At 33.0% G+C, this 22,958-nt stretch overlaps 2 protein-coding genes across 2 annotated transcripts; both read right to left on the reverse strand.

The window, feature by feature from the left end:
- Positions 1-7,867: 7,867 nt before the first annotated feature.
- On the reverse strand, positions 7,868-16,357 carry LOC114722609 (uncharacterized). The gene is made up of 4 exons (XM_028908688.1): positions 16,179-16,357; positions 13,227-13,314; positions 9,549-10,210; positions 7,868-9,452 (listed from the first exon to the last, which is right to left on the reverse strand). Exons 1-4 carry the CDS (start codon positions 16,355-16,357, stop codon positions 7,868-7,870), a joined length of 2,514 nt encoding a protein of 837 aa, XP_028764521.1.
- A 2,663-nt stretch (positions 16,358-19,020) lies between these two features.
- LOC114722610 (disease resistance RPP13-like protein 4) lies at positions 19,021-20,070 on the reverse strand. Its single transcript, XM_028908690.1, has one exon. The coding sequence runs from the start codon at positions 20,068-20,070 to the stop codon at positions 19,021-19,023; it is 1,050 nt and encodes a 349-aa protein (XP_028764523.1).
- Between the last annotated feature and the right edge of the window lie 2,888 nt (positions 20,071-22,958).

A 22,958-nucleotide genomic window follows, 5' to 3' on the forward strand; every position in this document is an offset into this window, starting at 1 on the left:
GAAAATAGACATTACACCAAACTTCACGTGGCATCCAAACCGCTTCAACTTATTGTCTTTTATTTTTTTTTTAATATTATACAATAAATAAACATACGCACTTGCACAAATATACTCCCTCCTATTCTATATATAAACTTTATTTTTTTAAAAAAAACCTGATCTAAAATATATTTTTTATTTTTTATTTTAAATATTTACTATTATTTTTATTTTGTTCCTAATTAATTGTGTTTAGTACTCACTCTTTTTATCAATATTATTCTTATATTTTTTCATCATTTTTCATTTATTACCTTTCTTACTTACTTGCTTAATAAATAATGGCAGATTTTTAAAAAATATTTCTAATCTATTTATTATTTTTAATTAATTTTAAATATTATTTTATAATTTAATTATTTAAAGCTTATGTATAAAACTGCACGAGTATTAATGTTGATCAAATCCGGGACTTAATCCTATCATCTAACAACATCACATCTTTCCGTCGTTAATGGGGGTGGTGTTGCTGCAGGACATCCCAACAACCTCAATATTCTGACAAACAACATCACATCTTTCCGTCGTTAAATTTACCACTAACTATGAGTAGTTTGTCATGCTTTTCCTGGTATTATCACAATTCACAAGCAGTACAAAATATTTTTGGGAAAATTCATTATAAACCAAAATTACTTCCTCCGACACGCACGTTCATATAAATAGTATTATTTCTGATCTTAATTATAAAATTTTATTTATAATCTGTAAATAAGATCTTATAAATAAAATAAAGAATAGTATCAAGTAGAATGTGTGCTGCAGTATCCGCGATGATCAGATTTGTAGCCTCCAAAAATATGGTTAATTATGTTTTTTTTTTTAACCAGCAAATGGTTAATAATGTTAAACGTAAAAAATTACTATAATATCCTCAAAAAATAACTATTAAAGAGTCGCCATAATAATTGGGTTTTTTTTTTTGGAGATTTTGTTATAATTTTCTAAATATTTATTTAAAAAAACGATGACCGACTTTTCAAAAGGTATCTTTATCAGAGATGCTCCTCATTAATTGCCGCTTTCTTTTCTGACACCCTGGAATTCTGGAAAAGTTAAAAGCAATTTGAAGACTTTAATCCTTTTGTTTTTCTTGACCACTCAGCAACTTAAAGACTTTAATCAGAACTTCAGGACGAAGACGAGGGACCCGCAAACATCATTCATTCCACATCAGTTATTATTGTAAGCTTCCTACCCACGTGAATCTGTCAGCCATCATTCAGCGTCTGACGAGGATGGATTTTGTTTATTTTCTTTTTAGATTTAAGCTGATTTTAGTTTAATCTCTAAAATTTTAAACATATAATAATATTAAAATTTACTGAAATATCATAAACTATTAAAATGATAATATAAACTTATCAAATAACATCTAATTAGATTTTATATGGATAATAAAAAGGTTATAATAAAAGAGATGAGTTCTCAAAACATGAATAATTCCTCAATCAATAGTGAGGAAGAAAAATGGGAGCTAAACATTTATATTTTGAGTGCTTTTTTTCTTCTGTTATCTATATAAAATTCAAAACTATAATATATTTTCTAAGTTCACATCACCATTTTAATTTTGTTTACGATATGTAGTGAGTTCATATCACATTTTAAAGTCGTTTATAATATTTTAATAGATTTTAGCATTATAATATTTTTATAAGTTGACTATAAGAAATGATAAATTCATTTTAATAAATAATAATTCTAGTAGATTAAATCATAATTTGACTAAAAAATATTTTAGATATTTTATTAAGATTTTATATTTATAATGCGATGTAGGACTGGGTGTCTTGCGATAATGTGGCTTATTCAAGCGATTCTTTTGTAAGTTTGGTAATTTAGAGTCTTCGTTTGCCATTTTCTAAAAAAACACGATGACCGACTTTTCAAAAGGTATTTTTATCAGAGATGCCCCTCATTAATTGGCACTTTCTTTTCTGACACCCTGGAATTCTGGAAAAGTTAAAAGCAACTTGTAGACTTTAATCCTTTTGTTTTTCTTGACCAGCAACTTGAAGACTTTAATCGGAACTTCAGGACAAAGACGAGGGACCCGCAAACCTCACTCATTCCACATCAATTACTATCGTAAGCTTCCAACCCCACTGAACATAACATGTGAATCTGTCAGCCATCATTCAGCGTTTGACGAGGAAGGATTTTGTTGTTTTCTGCGTTGATATAACTTATCCTCTGGTTCTGAAATCCCCCTGTACTGAAAAATTTTTTTTATATAAATATATAAATTTATTTTTTATTTATTATTGTGTTGATTTTGTTTATATGAGTTATAATACATATTAAATAGAAATAAAGTTAAAAAGTTATTAATATTTAAATAAGAGTTAATAAAATTTAAAGTTTTTCTTAGTCTGTGTAAAATATACTAGAAGTGCCTTATAAATAGAACCAGAAGAGTATTTTTTTTTTTAAATTTAAGCTGATTTTAGTTTAATCTCTAAAATTTTAAACAGCTGATTCTAGATCTTAAAGTTTATTCTATTTTAAAATATTAGTCTTTATAAATATAATAATATTAAAATTTGCTAAAATATCATAAACAATTAAAGTGATAATATAAACTTATCAAATAACATCTAATTAAATTTTATGTGAATAATAAAACAGTTATAATAAAAGAGATGAGTTCTCAAAACATGAATAATTCCTCAATCAATAGTGAGGAAGAAAAATGGGAGCTAAACCTTTATATTTTGAGTGCTTTTTTTCCTCTGTTATCCATATAAAATCCAAAACTATAATATATTTTCTAAGTTCACATCACCACTTTAATGTTGTTTATGATATGTAGTGAGTTCATATCATATTTTAATGTCGTTTATAATATTTTAATAGATTTTAGCATCATTATATTTTTATAAACTAATGTTTTGAGATGAACTAAATTTTAAAGAATGAAATTTGAGGAGATTAAAACCAAAATAAACTCAAATTTTAAAGATAAAATATGTTAGCCCTTCACTGTTTATTGGATATTGGATGCGACATGACACAACTAATGGGAATGATTTGATCATGAATGAATAATCAATCTCCATTAATTATACGATATTTGAATTAAATGTTGCTCATGTACTAGGACTTGATAACTTAGCTTACCAGCTTAAGAATGCCTGAAGACTAGTTCTTATCAGATCATTGACTTCTAGCTCCCAATGCTCACCAAAGTCTGATAAGTGAGCCCAAATGATAAGCTGCAAACCAATGTTGATACTTGGTAATAGTCCCTCACCAAAACAACCCCCCTCCCCCGGGGGGATGGGCCTGCGTTCTTAGATCCATCCCATCCTCGTTATTCAAAAATGAATTTGGATTTGGCATTTCTCGATGTCTTTTACATTCACTGCCATCTTGTTCTTTAAACGATGTTTGGCGGGTGAAACAAAATCTGGACCATTTGTTTGTAAAAATTGCAATGACAGTGATAAGATGCAACTGATTTAAACGACGCGGGAAAACAGAGCAATCGGTGGGATAACGTTTCAGAGAAGAGGAATGGTCTGTGGCACTGGATATCAAAAATTGATGAGTAAAATAACGTTCATTTATCCAATACCCAGACTTTTTCTTGTTTTTTTATATTTAGCTTCTACATTTATGCTTTTTTGTAATCTAACTTGATAATCTTCAAGATTCATGACAGCGGATATTGTTTTTTTTGCTGTATATAGTTTCCTATTGTATAAATAACGTGTTTTTTATTAGCTCGTTCAGTATGTGTGCGTGGTCTCTTTGTAAGGAAGAATTTTTTGTTTTTAATAATCCAATGTTAGTTTCGGTTAGCTTTGGAAGAACCCCCAGGACTACAGATCATTGGAACTAAGACTATTAATACCCTTCTTCGGCAAGCTGATGCCACTTATTCTTCTGTAGTTTGGTTTCCAATTCATGAAAAGAAAATATTAAGGTTAGTTTAGGCTAGTTTTCTCTGTTTGGTATGTGTATGTGCTGTAGGGTATATTTTGATTGGTATATTCATGTATACGTCTCTATTTCTCATGAGCAAAATGTATATTCTCCGTTTGTATATATATGCCTATTGGTTTTGAGATTAGAATTTTTATGTTCTCATTATTGGAGGCATGAGTTTGTAGTCATATTAGGTTTATATTTTTCAATTTTTCAGGAGGCTTATGCCATGGATATAAATTTGATTCCTACACTTGATATTGAATTTAACAAAATTGAAGAACATGGGAATTTTGGAAGACATAAGATAGAGGAATTGGCTTTGGTGTTTGAAAACTGAGCTTTAACATGAATAAAAAAAGATAAGTCAAAATATTCCTCTTATCTTTATGTTTGTGATAAAGAATGGATGAGAAAACCAGACATTCGAAATGTGAAAGCTAAAAAGTCTAGAGATGAGATAAGAACAGGTTGCAAAATAAGAATAAAAGTTAAACAAGTGAATAAAAAATACAAAATAAATGATGTTTCTCTAGATAATAATCATCCTCTTCAACCTACTAAGGCTGTTCACCAATTTGCATTGTCTCGAGGATTAACACCAGCTTAGCCTGCTGAATTGGAAAATACTGAAAAAGCCAGGATTACTCAAAAATCAGTGTTTAATTTGCAAAGCCAATATGCAAGAGGTTGAAGTAATTTGGAATTTACAAAGAGGTGATGTAAAGAATTATCTTAATTTAAAAAAACAACAAGCCATGATATATGGTGAAGCTAGATGTATATTTCAATATTTTGAGTGACAATTAGTAGAAAATCTATCTCTTTTTCATGCTCACCAAATGGACTCAGATAAGAAAGTGCCAAATGTATTTTGGGCTGATACATACATGTTGGTCGGCTATGCTTACTTTAGAGAAGTTATTTCACTTGATACAACTTATTGCATAAATCCTTCTCTTCTATTTCCATTCATTTCTTATCTCACAAATTGTTTGAAATAAATTAATAAATAAAATAAGACTAGTAAATTTTAGCCAAAATAATTTAAAACAATAATAAAAAAGTATTTTTTAAAATATGAAATTTGAACTGTTAAAATTTTAATTTTAATAGTTGAGAAGTAGATGAGAATTGAGATAAAGGAAAGTGGAGAGAACCTGGTAACTACGGCGACAACAAATAAGGGGTCTCCACAAACGTCGCAAAAGAAATCAAGTCCGGCCTAATTTTTTTCTCATTTTAAAAAGATTTTTTTCCTAAAAACAACTTGTTTCACTATTTGTTTTTAGTTAAACATTTTTAAAAATAAAAAATAGAAATATATTTTTGAAAAAATTAAAACAATTTTTAGTTATTTTCTTGTTTTTTGTTTTTGCATTTCTCATTTTTTGTTTGAAAAAATTAGGAAACTTTCTTCTCCGTTCAATGACTTTTTCTCCATTTGAGCACTTAAATTCTCATTTACGCTTCACCATCCGATATAAGTATGTTTATTTTCAAATGTAATTTTTTTAGAATAATTATCAAAACAAATCTTTTTTGCTTTTTGTTTCCAAAACTTATTTTAAAAAATAATTTTATACAATTATATTTAAAACAAAGAACAAAAGGAAAAAACTTAAGTCAAGTTGCTTACGTCTATCATGTCAAATTTTCCAATCACACATGGACATGTCACTAAAAAAAAAAAATTAAATTAGCGACAGAATTTAATAACAGAATTTTCGTCACTAATCATAATTAGCAACGGATTAATGATGGATTAGTAATGGAATTAAGTTAGTGACGGAATTAGCGACGGAATTTTTTCCCTCACTAATTTCATCGTCACTAAATAATTTGTGACGGAATTCAAAATTCTGTCGCTAATTAGTGATAGAATTACTGACGGATTAGCACAAAAATTAGTAAAATTTTCGTCACTAATCCGTTGCTAATTAGTGACGGATATTCCACAAAAATTCTGTCACAAAATAATGATGGATTTGCCCAAATTGGTGATGAAAATTTTCGCCACTAATCCGTCACTAAATTTGTTTTATTTTGTAAATTTAAAATACCACATCATCGCCATGTGTCCATCACTATGAGCCATCACGTTATCAATGGCTGCCACCTCACTAACTCCTCTCTCTCTCTTCCATATTGCCATGTCATCGCTTCATCCACGTCATTGCCACGTATCCATCATTGGATGCCACCTCAGCTCCTCCTCTCTCCTATGCAGCCACGTCATCATAGCATCCACATCATCGCTTCATGTCCATTATCATGAGCCCTCATGTCATTGCCTTATCCACATCATCGCCACATCAAAAATTGAGTCAATTTGTGAACAAGTGTTTGATTCAAACCAGAGACCTCTTACGTGCTTGTTGAAGCCTTTACCAGTTGAGTTGAAAAGCACCTACAAAATTCTTTTACAAATACAAATATATATAATAAATATTATATACATAATTTAATATATATTATATAATTTAATGTATTATTATTTATTTGAAATTAATTTTTATATTTTAGTAAAAAATTTCTCATAATTTATATTTTTATTCAAATATTTAATAAAATAATAAGTATATTATATATTTTTAATTTCTTTTATAATATTTGTTTTTTAATTTTTATATAATATATTATTTAAAATAATGATATATTATATTTTTATTTTAATAATAAGTTTTAAAAATAATTATTATATATTTATATTTTTTTTTTGTGACAGATTAGTGACGAAATTGTGACAAAAATTAGTGACAAAAAAATTTCATCACTAATTCTCATCACAAAATGAGAGGTAGTGATGGATTGGTGATGAAAATTAGTAAAAAAAATTTTCCGTCACTAATTTCTGTCACTAATCATTTAAAACAAAATTAGCGATGGACTTGTGACAGAATATAGTGACGGAATCTTATTCCGTCACTAATCGTTCACTAATTTAGCAATAAAACTTTTCCGTCACTAAATTCCGTCGCTAAATTCCGTCACTAATACCTTGTTTTGTAGTGTGTGTCCCTTTTTGTTTCATGTAATGAAAAAAAAAAAGGGACCAAATCGGATCGGCCGGTTCAAACGGAAAACCGGTGAACTGGTCTCTAGTCTAGTCTAGTTTAGGTTAAAAAAACCGGTTACTGATCAGACCAATATTAAACCGGTCAAACCATTAAAAAACCAAGTAAACCACCGGTTGGAAGGGGTTACCCGGTTTATTTTATTTTTTTGGAATCTTCCCCTCGTGAAAATGATGTCGTTTTATTTATTGAGGAAAAAAAAATTAAAACTTTCCCAGTAAAAGGAAAGAATGAAATCCTGGCCGGCCGCGTATTGCTTAAAAATATTACAAATCATAAAATACGTACTGTAATAGAACAAAATAGTTCTTTTTTTTAAAAAAGAAATCCAGAAATTATTTATTCTTATGGATATCACCGACTGTTAAATTTTTCCATAAATAGTTGTCAACTTTTGTTGTCTGAATGCTGAGGACTTCGATTTAATATTTAAGAAAAAGTATTTTTATGTAATTATTTAATATAAGCTGAATACACTTACTTACAACTTACAATTCCACTATTTAACCCAAGAATACTTTAGTCTTCATACATATTCAGGATCCTTGAGGATAAAGGAATATTATGAGTTTGGTTATCATGTATAGTTAATATTTTCTCATCATGTAAAAATAGAAAAAAAATATCATTAATCAATACTTTGATAAAATGAAAATAACAATCTATCTGTTAATTTTCAACTGATCATCATCATCAATTGTCCAGTCGCTAAATTAAAAAAGAAAACAACCAAACCAGCACAAACAATTATTTATATAAATATATATCTATATATATATGTGGATCACCCTCTCCTCTCAATTTTACCGTGAGAGTCACCCTATGATGACGTTGGGCGGGTCAGCCTTTATTTGAAACTGAGTGCTGAGACCGAGTTGAGCCATTAAGAGCCAAACAAAGGAAATGAGCTCGCCACCTTTACTCAATAACTGGACGTGTCCCGCAGGCCTGCAGTGGCACGCGGCATACGACAACAATTCCACCCACACACTAGCTATAGTTTTCCATTTCTCGTTATCTGTCAAATTGTTCAACTCTTTGGCCAAACGACATGCATCAAACAATAGGGATTTGCTCCTATCCCCCTTCACACCAATGGGTTGTTGTTCTGTTGGCTCGTTCATCAGAAGTTTGCGAGCTTCCTCCAGCATACCCTTCGCACCCCCTTTTGCTGGAATGCCCCTCCTCTTGAAGAACCTTTTGGCCTCTTCACATGTGTCTTCGAACCTCTTTTGTCCTATTCCTGCTATGGCGGACATCATGTTGGGCTGCATAACCAGAAGGTATAGCATGTAATCTGAGACAAGCATGCTGATTTGTCTCTTGCGTCCACCCTCCTGTTTGTCTTTGGTGGAACAGAGAGTAGTAGCAATGTGCCACAATAGAAGGCTTTGATCAAAAGCAACTTCGTTGGGATCCACAAATGGCTTCAGGGTTTCTAAGTTGGCCTTCTGGACAACCTGCTCACCTCTAGCTGAACATATGCTTTGGATAGCCTCTATATCTTGAGCACTAGCTGATTTCTCTTTCAGCTTTTCGAACAAGTATTCCCAAAGCTCTTTCACGAACGGGTTTTTGAATTCATACCTCCATTGATCAAGGAGGTCTTTAATATTAGAACGTTTGTCACGTTGATAGAATAAATCCTGTGCATGTACCCAGATTTTGAGGCATAGATTATCAGGATCCCTCTGAACTGACTCGTTCACGCAGTAACTCAGCAGATTGTACCCCGTGATTGATTCAGACCATCTGCGCATTAACAATTTGGTGGACAATCTGTGACAGCCTTCGTAAGGGCCTTTCTGGATTTGTGGCCAAGTTAGATTCCCCAACGTGAGGAACCGCGACAAAAATATTCCATTGAGACACTTGAAGATTCTGATTCGGAATTTTTGGTAAGGAGAAGCTGCGTAGGAATCTATTAGAGATTCATCGGAGAGGGTAGCAGTGTAATCAGTGAAAAAACGCTTGAAAAGAGCCATGACATCCAGGAACAGAGCGCCAAACAGCAACGCATAAGTCACCCTAACATCCAACTTGTCGAAACTATGCCTGTCTGCCTTAATGAAGAGTACGATGGTGGCCGTAATGGACACTAAGGAAATAAATTTTCCCCAGAACCAGAACCAATATTGGCGAATCACCGAGGCCTTGGTGTAGAAAGCTTCATACATGAAATTGAGCTGAACTTCTATGAGTATGAGGGCCTCTTCTGCCGATTTGCTTTGAAAATATCTCCGGCTGTCGTACGGGTCTTTGATGCTGTATATCATGTCAACGACGAGACCTTGAAACTTGAGGAAGAAGGAGAAAGCTTTCTGCACCAACTCAAGTATGCAAATATCAATCGCCGCGATCTCCTTTCCATCTTTGGATGGCGCAACAGCAGCTGACACGCTGTAATAATGATAAAGTATAAGATCTGTTAATCTGCTATTTATTTAGGGGAGCTTTAATAAGTGATGTTAACTCAGTAATACAAGTCAATTTTACCCTTCATTTTTCTCTCCCTCTGTTTCCTGATTTCTGCTCCCATCTTTTCCCGTCTCACCAGGCTCCAGAATCATGATTGTTTCGGCTGGAAGGCCGGCCGCTTCCCTATAAGAGTACGCATCCATGAGCTTCTCATAAGTGGTCTCCCCATGCTGCTCTGGAGGTAAGGACTTCCTGAAATTATTGATGGCCGCGATGTACAGAGCGTGAGTTCTCTCAGCGTACTTGATTAATCCGGCAACAAACATCAATATCGTCGGCAACCATAATGGGTTCCGGGGGACGGTCAAAAGGAAGACATAAGCAGTTGTGACTGACTGGAAAACGAGGCCAAGAAGGTGCCTGAGCCAGAGCTCATTGTCCTCCAGAGAAAACGCAGTGATGGTGTCAGGGCCACCCAGGTGCAGGAGAAGGAAAGGGCCCCAAAATGCCATGAGGTAATCGTTTTGTGTGAGGGTGGCTTTTTGCTCTTGATTGTTGGAGATGAGTCCAATGCAGTAGCCAGCTGCCCAGTCGGCGAGAAGATAAGCCAACCAGACAAAGAATATGAAGAAGCCTCCTCTGATGCGTTTTCTGTAGGGAGCAGAAACGATGAGGAAGATCTGAAGGAAGAGACTGAAGAGGATAATTATGCGGATGTTCCACTGGCCCCATATCAGCTTCTGAAATTGTGAGATGGAAGAAAGCATGTTTGAGACTCACAAAATACAAGTTATAACCTTGGGTGTGTGTGATCTCCTATATATCGTGGTTGATGGAAATTTCGTTGCGGATTTGGGAATCTCCATCCCCATATGTAGGAAGCCATTATTTAAAAACGGTACATGCGGCCCCATGGCCCCATGCATGCCCGCTTTAGTTATTCTTTTCTTTAATTTTTTCCTTTTCTTTAATTTATTCTTTCCCTTTTTTAAATGTTTAAATCAAGTTTGGCATCTTGCCGGCAAGAGCCACGCGATACACATCGTGTCTGTTTGGCATCAATTATAAGTAGCTTATAAGCAGTTTATTTTCACTATAAGCTAGATTGGAAAATTTTGAGTGTTTGGTTTGAGCTTTTCTGCAATCGGGCTTTTATATGAAAAGTTATAATAAGTTATAAGCTAAAATTACTAGCTTATAACTTATAGCTTATGATTTATAGCTTTTGAAATATGGAGAGAGAGAAAGTTAAAAAATTTATTACCTCTTTTGGTTCTTATTATAAGCCTCAAATAATTAATTTGTAAATAATAAAAAAATCAGTTAAAATTAGTTCAAAGTAATGAATAAATTAGAAATATACTTTTATTTTTAAATATGCTCCTAAAATATACTTTTATTTTTTCATGTTTTACTTTATATTTAAAATATTTTTTATGACTTCTTCATATTAAATTATTTTAATTTCATTATATTATGTAAAATTATTTTTTTAATCATGTTTCATTATTTATTAAAACTCATATCTATTTTGTTCATTTTACAACCAAATTTACTTTTACTCAACCATAATCAAAACAACCTTTTACCAATATCACTTTTGCAAACTGGCTTTTCTGAACTCCAATTCAAACACAATTCAGCTTATGTAATTTAGCTTTTACCCAACTTCACTTTTCCATAAGCTACTTTTTCAATAAGCTGTTTTTCTAATCACTGATTCAAACGGATCCATCATTTATTCTTAAATGTAATGCAACGTCAAGATATACAACCTCCTTCTGTTGAAATCAATAAAAATATTAAACAACATTAACTAACCTTAAAATTTAGAGTGAAATACACTGATCACCCTTCTATTTTATCTCAATTACATAAACCTTGCTTTTATTTTAAAAATTTGTATAAGTCTTTCTTACAATTAAAACATATGTTACATAAACCTCCTTTTTGTATTTAAGATTTTATTTTCATCTACCCAACTAGTTAATTGATCGTTAAGTTTGATTCTAAATTCTTTTTTGACCAAAATACCCCTTTTTAACTTAATACTTATTTAGATATTTATATTTTTCAAAAACTGTTTTTATAAAATAAAAAATAATTATTTTTAAAATTTCTAATATGTTATAGAATTTATTAATTTTGATCTAAATCATAAAATTTTATAATTTTAATATTTTATTACATTCACTAGAAATTATTTACTTTGATTTTTTTAAAATTATAAAGATATATTTTAAATATATAATTTTTGTTTATCATAAAATTTAAATGATATAAATTTAAAAATTTTTATAAATTAATTAAATTTATAATTCAAAACTTTCAAACACATCTTTGTTACAAAAATTTATAAACATATTCAATAAAGTATATATATTTATCTTAACTGAATGAAATTGATGTAACTGTAAAAATATAATTTATAAATTTATTAGAATGAGAGATAAAATGGTAAATAAAATTTATTTTAATATAAATTTCAGTTAAAAATAATATTTTTAGAATCTTTTTAGAATATCCCTAACGGTGTTAAATAATTGGATTAAACTGCATGTTTTTAAAATAGATGGGAGGTCTTTGTAATTAATGCAAACTAGAAGGGTAATGAGAGTATTTTACTCTAAAATTTCATACTCCTCTCTTCTTATTTACAAAGCAGAGAGAAATTTTTTTTTATCTTATTTATAAATCACCTCATTAAATTTTTAATATGAATGCATTATTTTGTCATTTACTTATTATGATGTAGATGATTATTTTTTTTAAAGTTGTATACATTAAATAAAGGCAATGTAGGAAAGTTATCATATTTTAAAGAAAAGTTAATACAGTTTAACCACGTAAAATATATTAAAAATGTCATATGAATAGGACCAAAGGAGCAACTCTAACTTCACTTCCTAACTTCGCCCCATTTAATATTAGATTATGCCTCATAAGAATAAAGCCTACACAATACTCCCTCCAATAATCCTTTTTATAAAATCCCAAAACTTCAATTGATTTGATCTATTTTATAAAATTCTACTTAGGGTTGTCTAAACATGAAATACATTTTTATAATTTTTGCTCCTAATCAATTTTTTATTTTATTTTCTTATCTTTTTCTCATACTACTTATTCTTTCTTCCTTTATCTTATTATAAGTATTTCCTTCTTTTACTTGCTTCTTTTTTTAAATAAGGACATACTAATTTTTTTAATTCTTATATATTTATTGTTTTTAGTTAATCTTAACTGTTTTTTTTCATAGCATATAATTTAGTTAAAAATCTTATAAAAAGAATCGGCGGGAATAATACATTATGGGTAAATTTGTATAAAAATTTTAATAATATGACTTATAAATATGATTAAAAAAATTTTTCTATCTATTTTAGAAATAGCAATAGAGGATTACAGTGCATACATTTCTATATATTCTGTTTTTTTTTTTGAGTCCAATGTATTAACTGAGTAACTAATCTCTCCATGTTGTAGGCTTCCCGAAGAGCTTTAGTGCTGATCATGGGATCCTCTCCATACACACATATATTCTAATATATATGAAAATATATATTAATTTGTTAGAGGGAAAGACTTATGACTCGTTTGGTTCATAGAATCATAAATAATGGAATCTAATGTTATAGTAGGGAATGGAATGTAATGTAAAGAGGATTACAATAAGTATGTTTGGTTAATCTTGACAATATTAAGAAAAATAATAATTTGTATATTAAATTTAGAAATCATAAAATTTAAAAAGACTGAGATACCCTTCTCTTTCTTTCCTAGTTCCTTCCCTTCTGCCCTACTTCCTTCTTCTCCTTCCTCCTCTATCACTGTAATCAAGAACCTAAAACATAATCCAAGGTAAAATTCAAAGCAAAAATAGAATTGCAAAATTATTGGGTCAAACAATATCTGTGAAAGACAAAAAAAGATTGGAGTGTGTGAAAAGTTAATGAGGATTCAAATCTAGAAGGTGGAGTAAGGAGGTAGACTGCCGTCCATTAGTTCGGAGGTCAATATGAAAGTAAATCTGGGAAGAAAATGGAATCGTGGAGCTGCAATGCTGTGAGAAGAAGAAGTTTAATGGAGTGAAACTAGGACACCCACAATAATAGAGCACAACATTTGCCGTAGAGATGGAAGAGGAGGTGTCGACAGTTTGTGACTTTATTTTAAGGACAGTGTTGTATTTTTCTCATGCTGTAATTCTCATTCATAGAATCTAGCTATGTAATCAAGATGCAGCCTTCTAAGGGAATGAGGATTGCAAAATGTAATTACATAAGTGCAACCAAACAACTGAATTAGTCTTTTGCATCATGATTACATGTAATCCCCATTCATGTATTCTAACCAAACAGGACATCAGTATTTAACTTTATATACTTTTACACTTTTTTCAATCACATCAAAACAAGTGACCAGGTTTTAAATAACAGTGATATTAATAAATAAAAAATTTGTTATAAATTAAATAATTTATGAAAACTAACATATCTCGATTGATAGGAAATAAGAAATTTGACTATCTATTTCTCATGGATTTAAATATATATATATATATATATCCACACGCCTCAAGTTTTAATTTTGTCAAGTATTAGGTACATAATTATTTTTTAAACTTTATAATTTTTATAATTGTTGACTAGGTATTTGTGTTTGAGATGCAGTAAAACGTCAAGTTTATTTTTTTTAATCTTTTTCCTAACTTCGTATTCTTTTTGAATTTTTTTCTTTAGGCACTTTTATTTTTTTCATTAATTTCGTAATAATCATATATAGTAGTACAGAGAGTAGCAGACCAATGTTTCCTACAGATGAATTTGGTGTTATTTTATCTTTTACCCCATGGCTGCACAATATGTATTCTTTAACCAATATTTATAAATTCTTTCCGTTGTACATTCATCTTTTATCTCAATTCTTTGTTTTTATTCAAAGTAGGAAAGAAAACTTCTCAAGCCTATAAATTGTTTTGGTTATACTATCATCTCAATCTATATAAACATACATGGCGCAAAAGAAGAAGAAGATTTGACGTAAATATGTGACTACTGAACTTTTTTTACTTTTTTATTTCTTAATTAACCTTCTGAATTGTGAAAATTGATGACTCTCTATTTTTATATATATAAACAATATTTTGAGTGATTTTTGAAAAGTTATCAATACATTTTAAGAGATTTCTAAGAGTTAAATGGAAGCTTTAATTGTGAGCATTATTTGGGGGGATTTTCTTGTTAATATCCTAGTTTTAAAAGAAATTAACGTAGTTTGAAATAATTTGAGGAGTTAAGATTATGTTATCTAGGACTGTGCAAAAACCAGGTGGTTCGGCATGGTCCGGTCCAACCCCAGCAAACCCGGTCCAGAAAAAATTGGCCCGAAATAAGACTAGACCAAACTGGACCGGACTGGTCTCATCGGGCTGGACTGGACTAGGGATTGGCCTCTCGGACGAGTTGGTCCAGTCCAGTCCAGTCTGATTTTTTTATTTTTAATTATTATTTATATAATTTTAATTTGATTTAATTTTTCTATATAAGTTTTATGTCTATTCAAATCATCAAGATTTACCTATTAACTTCCTAAGTAATGAGTATACGTATATATTTTCTATAATATAAGATCTATATTAATGAAGATTAATTAATAAAACATGACATTATTAGGAAATTGAAAGGGAATGATCAAATTTGATGAACTTTGGATTACAATATGTGCAAAATTTTATATAGTAAGTTATAATCTTGCCTCCTATTGAAGAAATTTTTTTTTAAAAAATTAAATTTAGGTTATGGACTGCCTGGACTGGTCCAGACAATCTAGATGACCAAGTCCAATCCAACCCGACCTCGGGTTGGTACTGGACTGGACCAGACCTCGAGCTGTCTTTTTCAGCTCGAGGTCTTTACTAGACCAGACTTCGGGTTGATAACAAACCCAGTCTAATCTAGTCCATGCACACCCCTAATGTCATGACCAGATGCACACCGTTTTGAGGAGTCCGAATGTTGGAAGTTGATTGTGGAAAAACGAGACGCAGCGTTTATGGCAGACTTTGGAGACCTAGAGGGCTGTTCATCATCATCTTGAAAAAAGGATGGTCTGGAAGCGCCGAACTGGTTGAAGGGAAAGGGGCCGAACTGTTAAGGTGGATTCTTCATCGTTTAAGGGCTGTTTGGGTAACAAGAAAACCATGATTTGGTTTGGATCCCAGATTTGCCAAACAAGGGAGGGAATTTAACAAACTATGATTTCAGAAAAAGTGAATCTATTTTGCTTCTACCTCAAATTAGAGAGTATCATTATACCTATTAGAATATATCTTAATGATAATATGACTTTAACACCCCTCAATTATTTTTTTATAAATATATTTAATATTATATTTTATAAATATATATACACATATTAATTATATTATCTTATATATTATTAATTATGTTGGTAACAAATATATTATTAACAATTTTATTTCTTCAAATTAAAATATATCATAAAATATATTTTTTTATGTAATTATCATATTAACTTATAATTTTTTTAGTAATTTGCACATATAAAAAATGCTTCTAATAACAACTATCCAAACATTTTCATTTTATCAGAATCATTTTTCAAAAAATCTATTTTTCAGAAGTTATTTTCCAAGCTATAGTTTGGTTTTATCCAAACACCCTCTAAGAGAGGAAAAACACTGACCGGCGGATTCGGCTGGGTCTTGAAGGGAGGAGCTGAACTGGGTGTAGAGAGGCTGTGTTCTCGACACTATTCGGATCATCTTCTTCTCTGCTGGTGGCCGACTGGTTCCGCAAGAAAATGGCAACAGCCATGACCTTGAGAGGACGAGTCCAGGCGATGGTTTGAGGAGAGGAGACCATTAGCAGTGTTCTGTTTTTTTACCCCTTCGATTTCGATTATGAATTTTGAATCTGAAATTATTGTTGCTGGGATGGTTTTGTTTGATGTCATGTGTAGCTAATTTTCTTTTTATAGCCTAGAGGAACTATGAATTTATTAGTGGATTGAGTTTTGTTTTCACTGAATTGAATTGAAGTTGTTTAATATTAAATTTTGGTTACTTAATCTCGTTTTTTATTGTCCATTTAATGACTGGCCACCATTAGTTATGCATTTGAGAATTAAATTTTTTTTTGATAAAGGGAATTTTAATTAAGCTCTTAGATTAAGTGATATGGGATTGAATAATAATCTAATTTGTGATTATGATAAAAATATACTTTTTTTTTGTTTCCTTAAACAAAGACATTTGTGTATTATCATCAGACAAAAGCCACAGAAAATATATTTTCCCAGACGCAATAGGTTTAAGAATGAGAGGTGTCTGCTTCAAACCCATCAAATTGAAATACATGCATACCAGACTCTAAACAAATCTACACAAGAATCCTGGAAGAAAATAATCCCAGTTTCAGTCGATATGTTATAAGCTTATACTACAATCAGCAAGGCTGCTTCAAGCTTCAGGTGCCTCAGAGGTGTAAAACTTTTATTTGGCTGTGTTATCATAAATTCATAATCGGCTTATGACTAATGAGGTTCGCCTACAGCGGGGTTGGACAGGTTCGGCTAGTTGTTCTATTTGTACAAACAGAACGGAGGACCTGCTTCATATTCTAAGGGATTGTCAGGAGGCATATGAAGTCTGGTCTAGATGGCTTCCGCGTAGCTACCTGTCTGTGTTTTTTCTCAGTAACGACTTGAAAGCTTGGTTATCTTGGAATTTGAAACAGCGGGTTACCGTGGATGGGGTTAGGTGGGACATCTGGTTTGCGTTGGTTTGTAGAGCTCTTTGGCTGTCCCGAAATGAGAGAGTGTTCGATGGGGAGAGGCCAAATGCTGTTGGCTTACTGGCAAGGGTTAAAGCTGAGGCGTCATGTGGGATGGGAAGGATTTATGACAGTGGCTCTCATGTGACTGGTGTGGAGAACTGGCAGGCGCCTGACGATGGATACATTAAAATAAATGTGGATGGAGCTTCTACGTCTGGAAATGAGATTGCAGCATGTGGGGGGATCTTACGGGACAATAAGGGTGTGGTGTTAACTGGTTTTCTGTGCAATTTAGGTCCAGGAGACAGTTACTATGCAGAAAGCTGGGGTGTTCTTTTGGGATTGAAGGTGGCGTGGGATAAAGGTTATAAGTATATTGTTGTGGAATCGGATTGTCTTGATCTGGTTGAATGTATAAACAATCTGGATGTTAATGATCCTGACCTGGGAGGAACGATGGTTGAGATTGGGGCTTTCTTACAACGGGAGTGGGTCGTGCATGTCATCTGGTGTAGAAGGGAGTCTAGCGTGGTAGCAGACAGATTAGCAAAGGAAGCTTTGGGCGCTGCAGCAGGGGTCACGTGTTTTTCGACTACACCTGCTTTTATTTCTGATTTAGTTTCTGCAGATACTTTACGGTGTTGCTTTAGGTAGTGTTTTGAATCTGTATGCATCAAAAAAAAAAAAAAGCAAGGCTGCTTCAAAAAACAATTGTATCCGTAGTTAAGATATGCTAGTTAAAAGCTTAAATAGAAGTTAAAAGCTCCGAAAGAGCCTCTGGATTTAAAGTGCTTAGACCAACAACCTCGTTTAGAGCCCCCAGAGAACAACATGAAACGTTAAGAAAAGGAATGGAGAGAAAGAGAAGCAGAGAGGAACCCGTAAAGTCAAGTTTTTCTGAAGGAAAGCGTTAGCCTGAGTCCAGAATCTCGCAGAACCACTGGGCAAATCTGCCATTGATGACCCTTACATTCAACTGTGTGAATCAGATTGTCCGATTTGAATTCTGGGATCAAGAGGTGAAAGCAAGCAAAGCAATACACTTCCACCACCAAGCCATAAGTTTGATAGGTGACTATTCAATTCAATTAAATAGGATAAAAATATACCTAATTGCCCTGTATAATTGTTGATGAGTGAGACCGAATTGTTTAGCCTCTTTGGTGATTGTGTGAGAGATTACATGATTAAGTTAAGAGAGGGTTATAAGTGAATTGACATGCACTTATAGCTAATTGAATTCTAGATTAACAAAATTGACATTAAAACTAATCAATTCAGTGAACAAGGTTTAAGAAATTAGCAAGGGATTGGTAACTTTAGGTTTGTCTTTTTAACATTTGCTTAAATTAATTTGATAAAGGTTTGTTTTGTTTGTTTTCACTCAATTTTGATTTACTCAACTTAAACGGAAAAAAGATTTTTATTACCTAATCACTGTTAACTGAGTTTTTTTTTGTAGGATCGACCTTGATTTGTCACTTTCTATTTTTATGAACCGTATATTTGCGATGTGTCTTAATATTTGGTAGCATCAAAAATCAAAAGACTTCATCAACAACACCCAATACAACAAGATGAAAAGGCAAACAACAAAATCAACCAGAACAGAGGAAAGTATCATCTCTTCTATGATCTTGGTTGGGAAAATGATATTAAGTTCCAAACAATTATCTGCCACAAATATTCTTTTATTTCATATATAACTTGGAAGTGAAAATTGTTTTGAAACTCAATGGCCTCGTCCTTGTTTAAGGCCACTCAAACTCAACTTCTTGCTTAACACTTGTGACCCACTTAACCTTCTTCACGTATTGGAGCCAAGGAAACATAGGCTTGAGAGTTTCTTCGTTAATTATTTTCGGCATCTTGGTATACTTGAGGACCAAATATTTCACTTTCCACAGCTCGCCATTGCTTGATAAATTACTGAGCTTTCCTCCCTTAATGTATAGCGTCTCCAGCTCCGTCAGTTGGCTGGACGTTAACCATCCTGCCATATTCTTGTCAGGAATGCCTTCAAGATCCAGTTCTTGTAGCTCTGGCGTAAAAGACACAGAGCGTAAAACGGCTACTTTCCCCCAAGATATTTTCAGACACTTGACCTTTGGCAAATCCTTCAGCTTGTCGAAATCATCTTTCTGGATGGTAGCCTCACTCCCCATATGTATGCTCAATCGCTTCAGAGTGTTCAGATTTGGAAGATGCTCTAATCTAATGACAGTCTTCTGAGAATTGCCTATTATGAATCCCTTCAGCACTTGGAGCGATGTGAGGTTGTGGAGCCCCTTTGGCAAGCTTTCCATCAAGTAACATTCTGACACATCCAAATGTGCTAGCTTTTGCAAGGATGCAACCCCATCAGGCAAGTTTTCTAGATTATGACAAGCCTTGAGGTCCAGAATTTCGAGGCTGACCAGTTCTCTGATGGACTCAGGAAGTGAAGTTATGCTTGAAATCCCCCGGAGGCTGAGATACTTGAGCAGCTTCTGGGTCTTCAAACCCCCAGCTAGGAACGATTCGTCTTGAACTCCAATGTGATGGGTGGGAGAAACCTGCCAATGACCAAGCTGAAGCACCACCAATCTCTTCAGTATAGCAAGCCATTGGTCTTGAAAATGAAGATCTCTTTCGTTCACATTAAAAATGATCCTCAAATTCTCCGGTGTGGATTCTGCTTTAATTCTCAAATCAGAGTGACCAGCGATCAAACAAGTACGCCGGGATTGGGCCAGATCAAAATGTGGCATCTTTTCCTTTCTGTCCAAAAGCCTCTCTTTCTTGGCCAGTGCGATCAACATGCAACGGACCCAAGGGGAAATTTGACATTTACTCACCCTTGGGCACTTGCCATGTGGTATGAGTTATTCTAAATCTAAAAGCTCTTCAAATACTCTTTCGCCTTCTTCTTCGTGCGGGACCAACCCTTCCCCAATCCACCAATAAATAAGAAACCTTTTCCTCAGAACAGCATTTCGAGGGAAAATTGCCAGAAACAAGCAAATTCTGGGGTCACGCTTAAGTTCATCAAGTCCGAAGAAAAATTCGTAGCTCACCCGAAGACGTTTCACGAGCTGATCCTCTTCCGCGTTGTCTATAATATCCAGCTCCGTTTCAGATAAAGCTGGGAGATCTTCTTGATTGACGTCACTGGCACGTCGGCCCAGAACCTTGTTTATTTGAGCGAGCTCCTCACGGATAGAACGGGAATGAGAGGGTTCGGTAATTTTGCTGAGGTGATGATGCAGCTTCGAGAACTTGGGGCGCAGTTCCTGTTCCGACTTTGCGTCTAGTAGGAATTGATTCTTCGAATACTGGTCGACCGTCTTCTTGACATCTTTGTCTACCTCTTCAAAGGTTTCGTCGAAGGTCTTCTTGAGTTGACGCAGCAGTTCGAGCATTGGATGTGTTTTTGTTGTGCTCGACATGCTCAGAGCGTAAGAGATGGGAACGTTATCTGTGGGGATAAGGGAATGAGGACGTGAGCCTGAAGCTAACTTGCCTCCGATCCATCTCCCTTGGTGGAACGCTCGCTTTATATTAAATTTTACTGGTATTAAACATTTCATTGCATGGACACTTCCCTACGCTACCCGGCAATTTCTCGGTTGATATAATTTTATTAATGACATTTTAATCTTGTAATGCTATATGAAATACGAGTACTAAATTTAGACTTTTTCATCAAAAGAAGTTTGAATTATTATTTTAAATAATTTTGCTTTGTACAAGATAAAAACATCATGATTTAAAAGAGTTTAATTTGCGTCATTTTTGAAAGTATAATTCCCAAACGCTCCAACTGGAATAGAACAGATTAAATTGAGAAAAAAAAAGTAAAACAAGAAGGTGAGAAGTGACAAGCACAATTTGAACTTATATCTTACTTGTGGGAGAGGAAATCATCTGTAATATTCTAATGCCACTTGAAAGATGGAAAACCCCCCCCCTTTTTGTTTCTTTTTCTAATTTGGTTTGATTGATAAGAATATCCAATATATTTGTATTATTTTTAATACTTGTTTAAAATTTTATTTTTATATCATTCATTATCATATGTTAAATTGTCGACCTCAATTTGACGATAAAAAACAGCATTGGTTCTCTTTTTTTGGGTCAAATTAGACATATTTTCATGTATATATCAACCGAAGTTTCATATTTACAAAATTTTAAATAATACAATATCTAGACAAAATTTAGGTCAATTTGTTTAATATACAATAAGTTAAATTTATAGGTGCACATTTTAACTAAGAATAATAAAAATAGAAGTGTCCATATTTTATAGGCGAATTTATGAGCATATATACGCAATTTAACTAATGTAACCATATCAAAATAACAAGCGTATTGATTAGAGAAATTAACCTGACCTTGAACTAGGTTTTATCTCCTAACAAAAACTATTTGATATGAAATGGGATGGATGGGGCCAACTTTAACTTGGGTAAGAGAATATTATCAACACAATTCTTTCTTTTCCCCGTTGGTTTATTTCATAGCTCCACATAAGAGCTTCATCTTCCGCCCCCAAGTGGTGGAAATTGCCCAGTTCTGTACTTGTGATTTCTGTCATCATCATGGCATCATCCTACGACGCCAGACCTCTGATAAAACAATACCTACAATCTATTGACAAAGAGACTTCATACCTAGCAGATCCTATCCTGGACATGTTTATGTTGATTGATGCTTCAATTATTTTTAGAGTCAATTATTTAATTATTTTATTATCAGTTTGAATGAGTCAAAACCAATCCCATCTATTCCATATCCCCACTCTCCCACTCTCTTTTATTCAGTTTATTTTTCAGAAATTGAGTCGTCCCTTCAAGTCAGTGTACTATTATATATTTGCTGCAATATTCATCAATAAAGTAATGCAATTCATCTGCCTTCTCTATTTTGTTATTCTATTCCACTGACAAAAGTGGTATCCGAGCCAGTGAGTTTCCTTCTACTTGAGAGAGAGAGCATCACAGCTTCATTTTTCTTCCGTGTGAGAGCGACACAGTGCACGAGTGACATAGCCTTCCCGTGAGAGAGTGATACCAAGAGAGAAAAATATCCATCGCACTGCAGCATTCCCTTTTTCCTCTTCTTCAGTCTACAAGGCATCTTCCGCTATTACTCTTTCAATTGACCGTGGCGGCTACGTAGATGACAATGAACGGAATTTCCGCAGCAACCAATGGGTTTTGTACAAACTCCCAACTGTTGATTCCTATTTTCAACAGGGATAAATATGAGTTTTGGTCTATCTGAATGAAGACCCATTTTCCCTCTCAAGACTTATGGGATTTGGTTGAGGACGGTTTCACAGATTCAAATACAGGCTAGCAACGTCTAAAAGAAAATAAAAAGCGTGATGCAAAAGCATTATTTTTCCTCTTGCAAGCCGTGCACGACAATCTCTTTTCCAGAATCGCTTCCGCAGTGACTTCTAAAGAGGCATGACAAATTTTGAAGACTAAGTTTCAAGGCCCTAACAAGGTAATCTCTGTAAAACTCCAATCACTCCGTCATGAATTTGAGAATTTCAAGATGCAAAAGGCTGAGTCTGTACAAGATTACTTGTCTAGAGCTAGTTCTGTGGTTAAAAAATGAAACAATTGTTGCAAAAATTCTATGAACTCTTACTCCTCATTTTAATTTTGTTGTTGTTGCAATTGAGGAGGCACATGAT

This window comes from Neltuma alba, unplaced genomic scaffold (genome assembly GCF_004799145.2).
Source record: "Neltuma alba isolate B1F8T4 unplaced genomic scaffold, ASM479914v2 tig00012097_pilon, whole genome shotgun sequence".
NCBI lineage: Eukaryota > Viridiplantae > Streptophyta > Magnoliopsida > Fabales > Fabaceae > Neltuma > Neltuma alba.

Coding starts and splice junctions, on each gene's coding strand:
- LOC114722609 (XM_028908688.1), bottom strand. CDS start 16,357: ATGGTCTCCTCTCCTCAAACCATCGCCTGGACTCGTCCTCTCAAGGTC. Junction 13,315..16,178: donor AGACCCAGCCGAATCCGCCG/GTCAGTGTTTTT, acceptor ATTATGTTTTAG/GTTCTTGATTACAGTGATAG. Junction 9,453..9,548: donor GAGGGAGAGAAAAATGAAGG/GTAAAATTGACT, acceptor TCATTATTACAG/CGTGTCAGCTGCTGTTGCGC.
- LOC114722610 (XM_028908690.1), bottom strand. CDS start 20,070: ATGTTGATCGCACTGGCCAAGAAAGAGAGGCTTTTGGACAGAAAGGAA.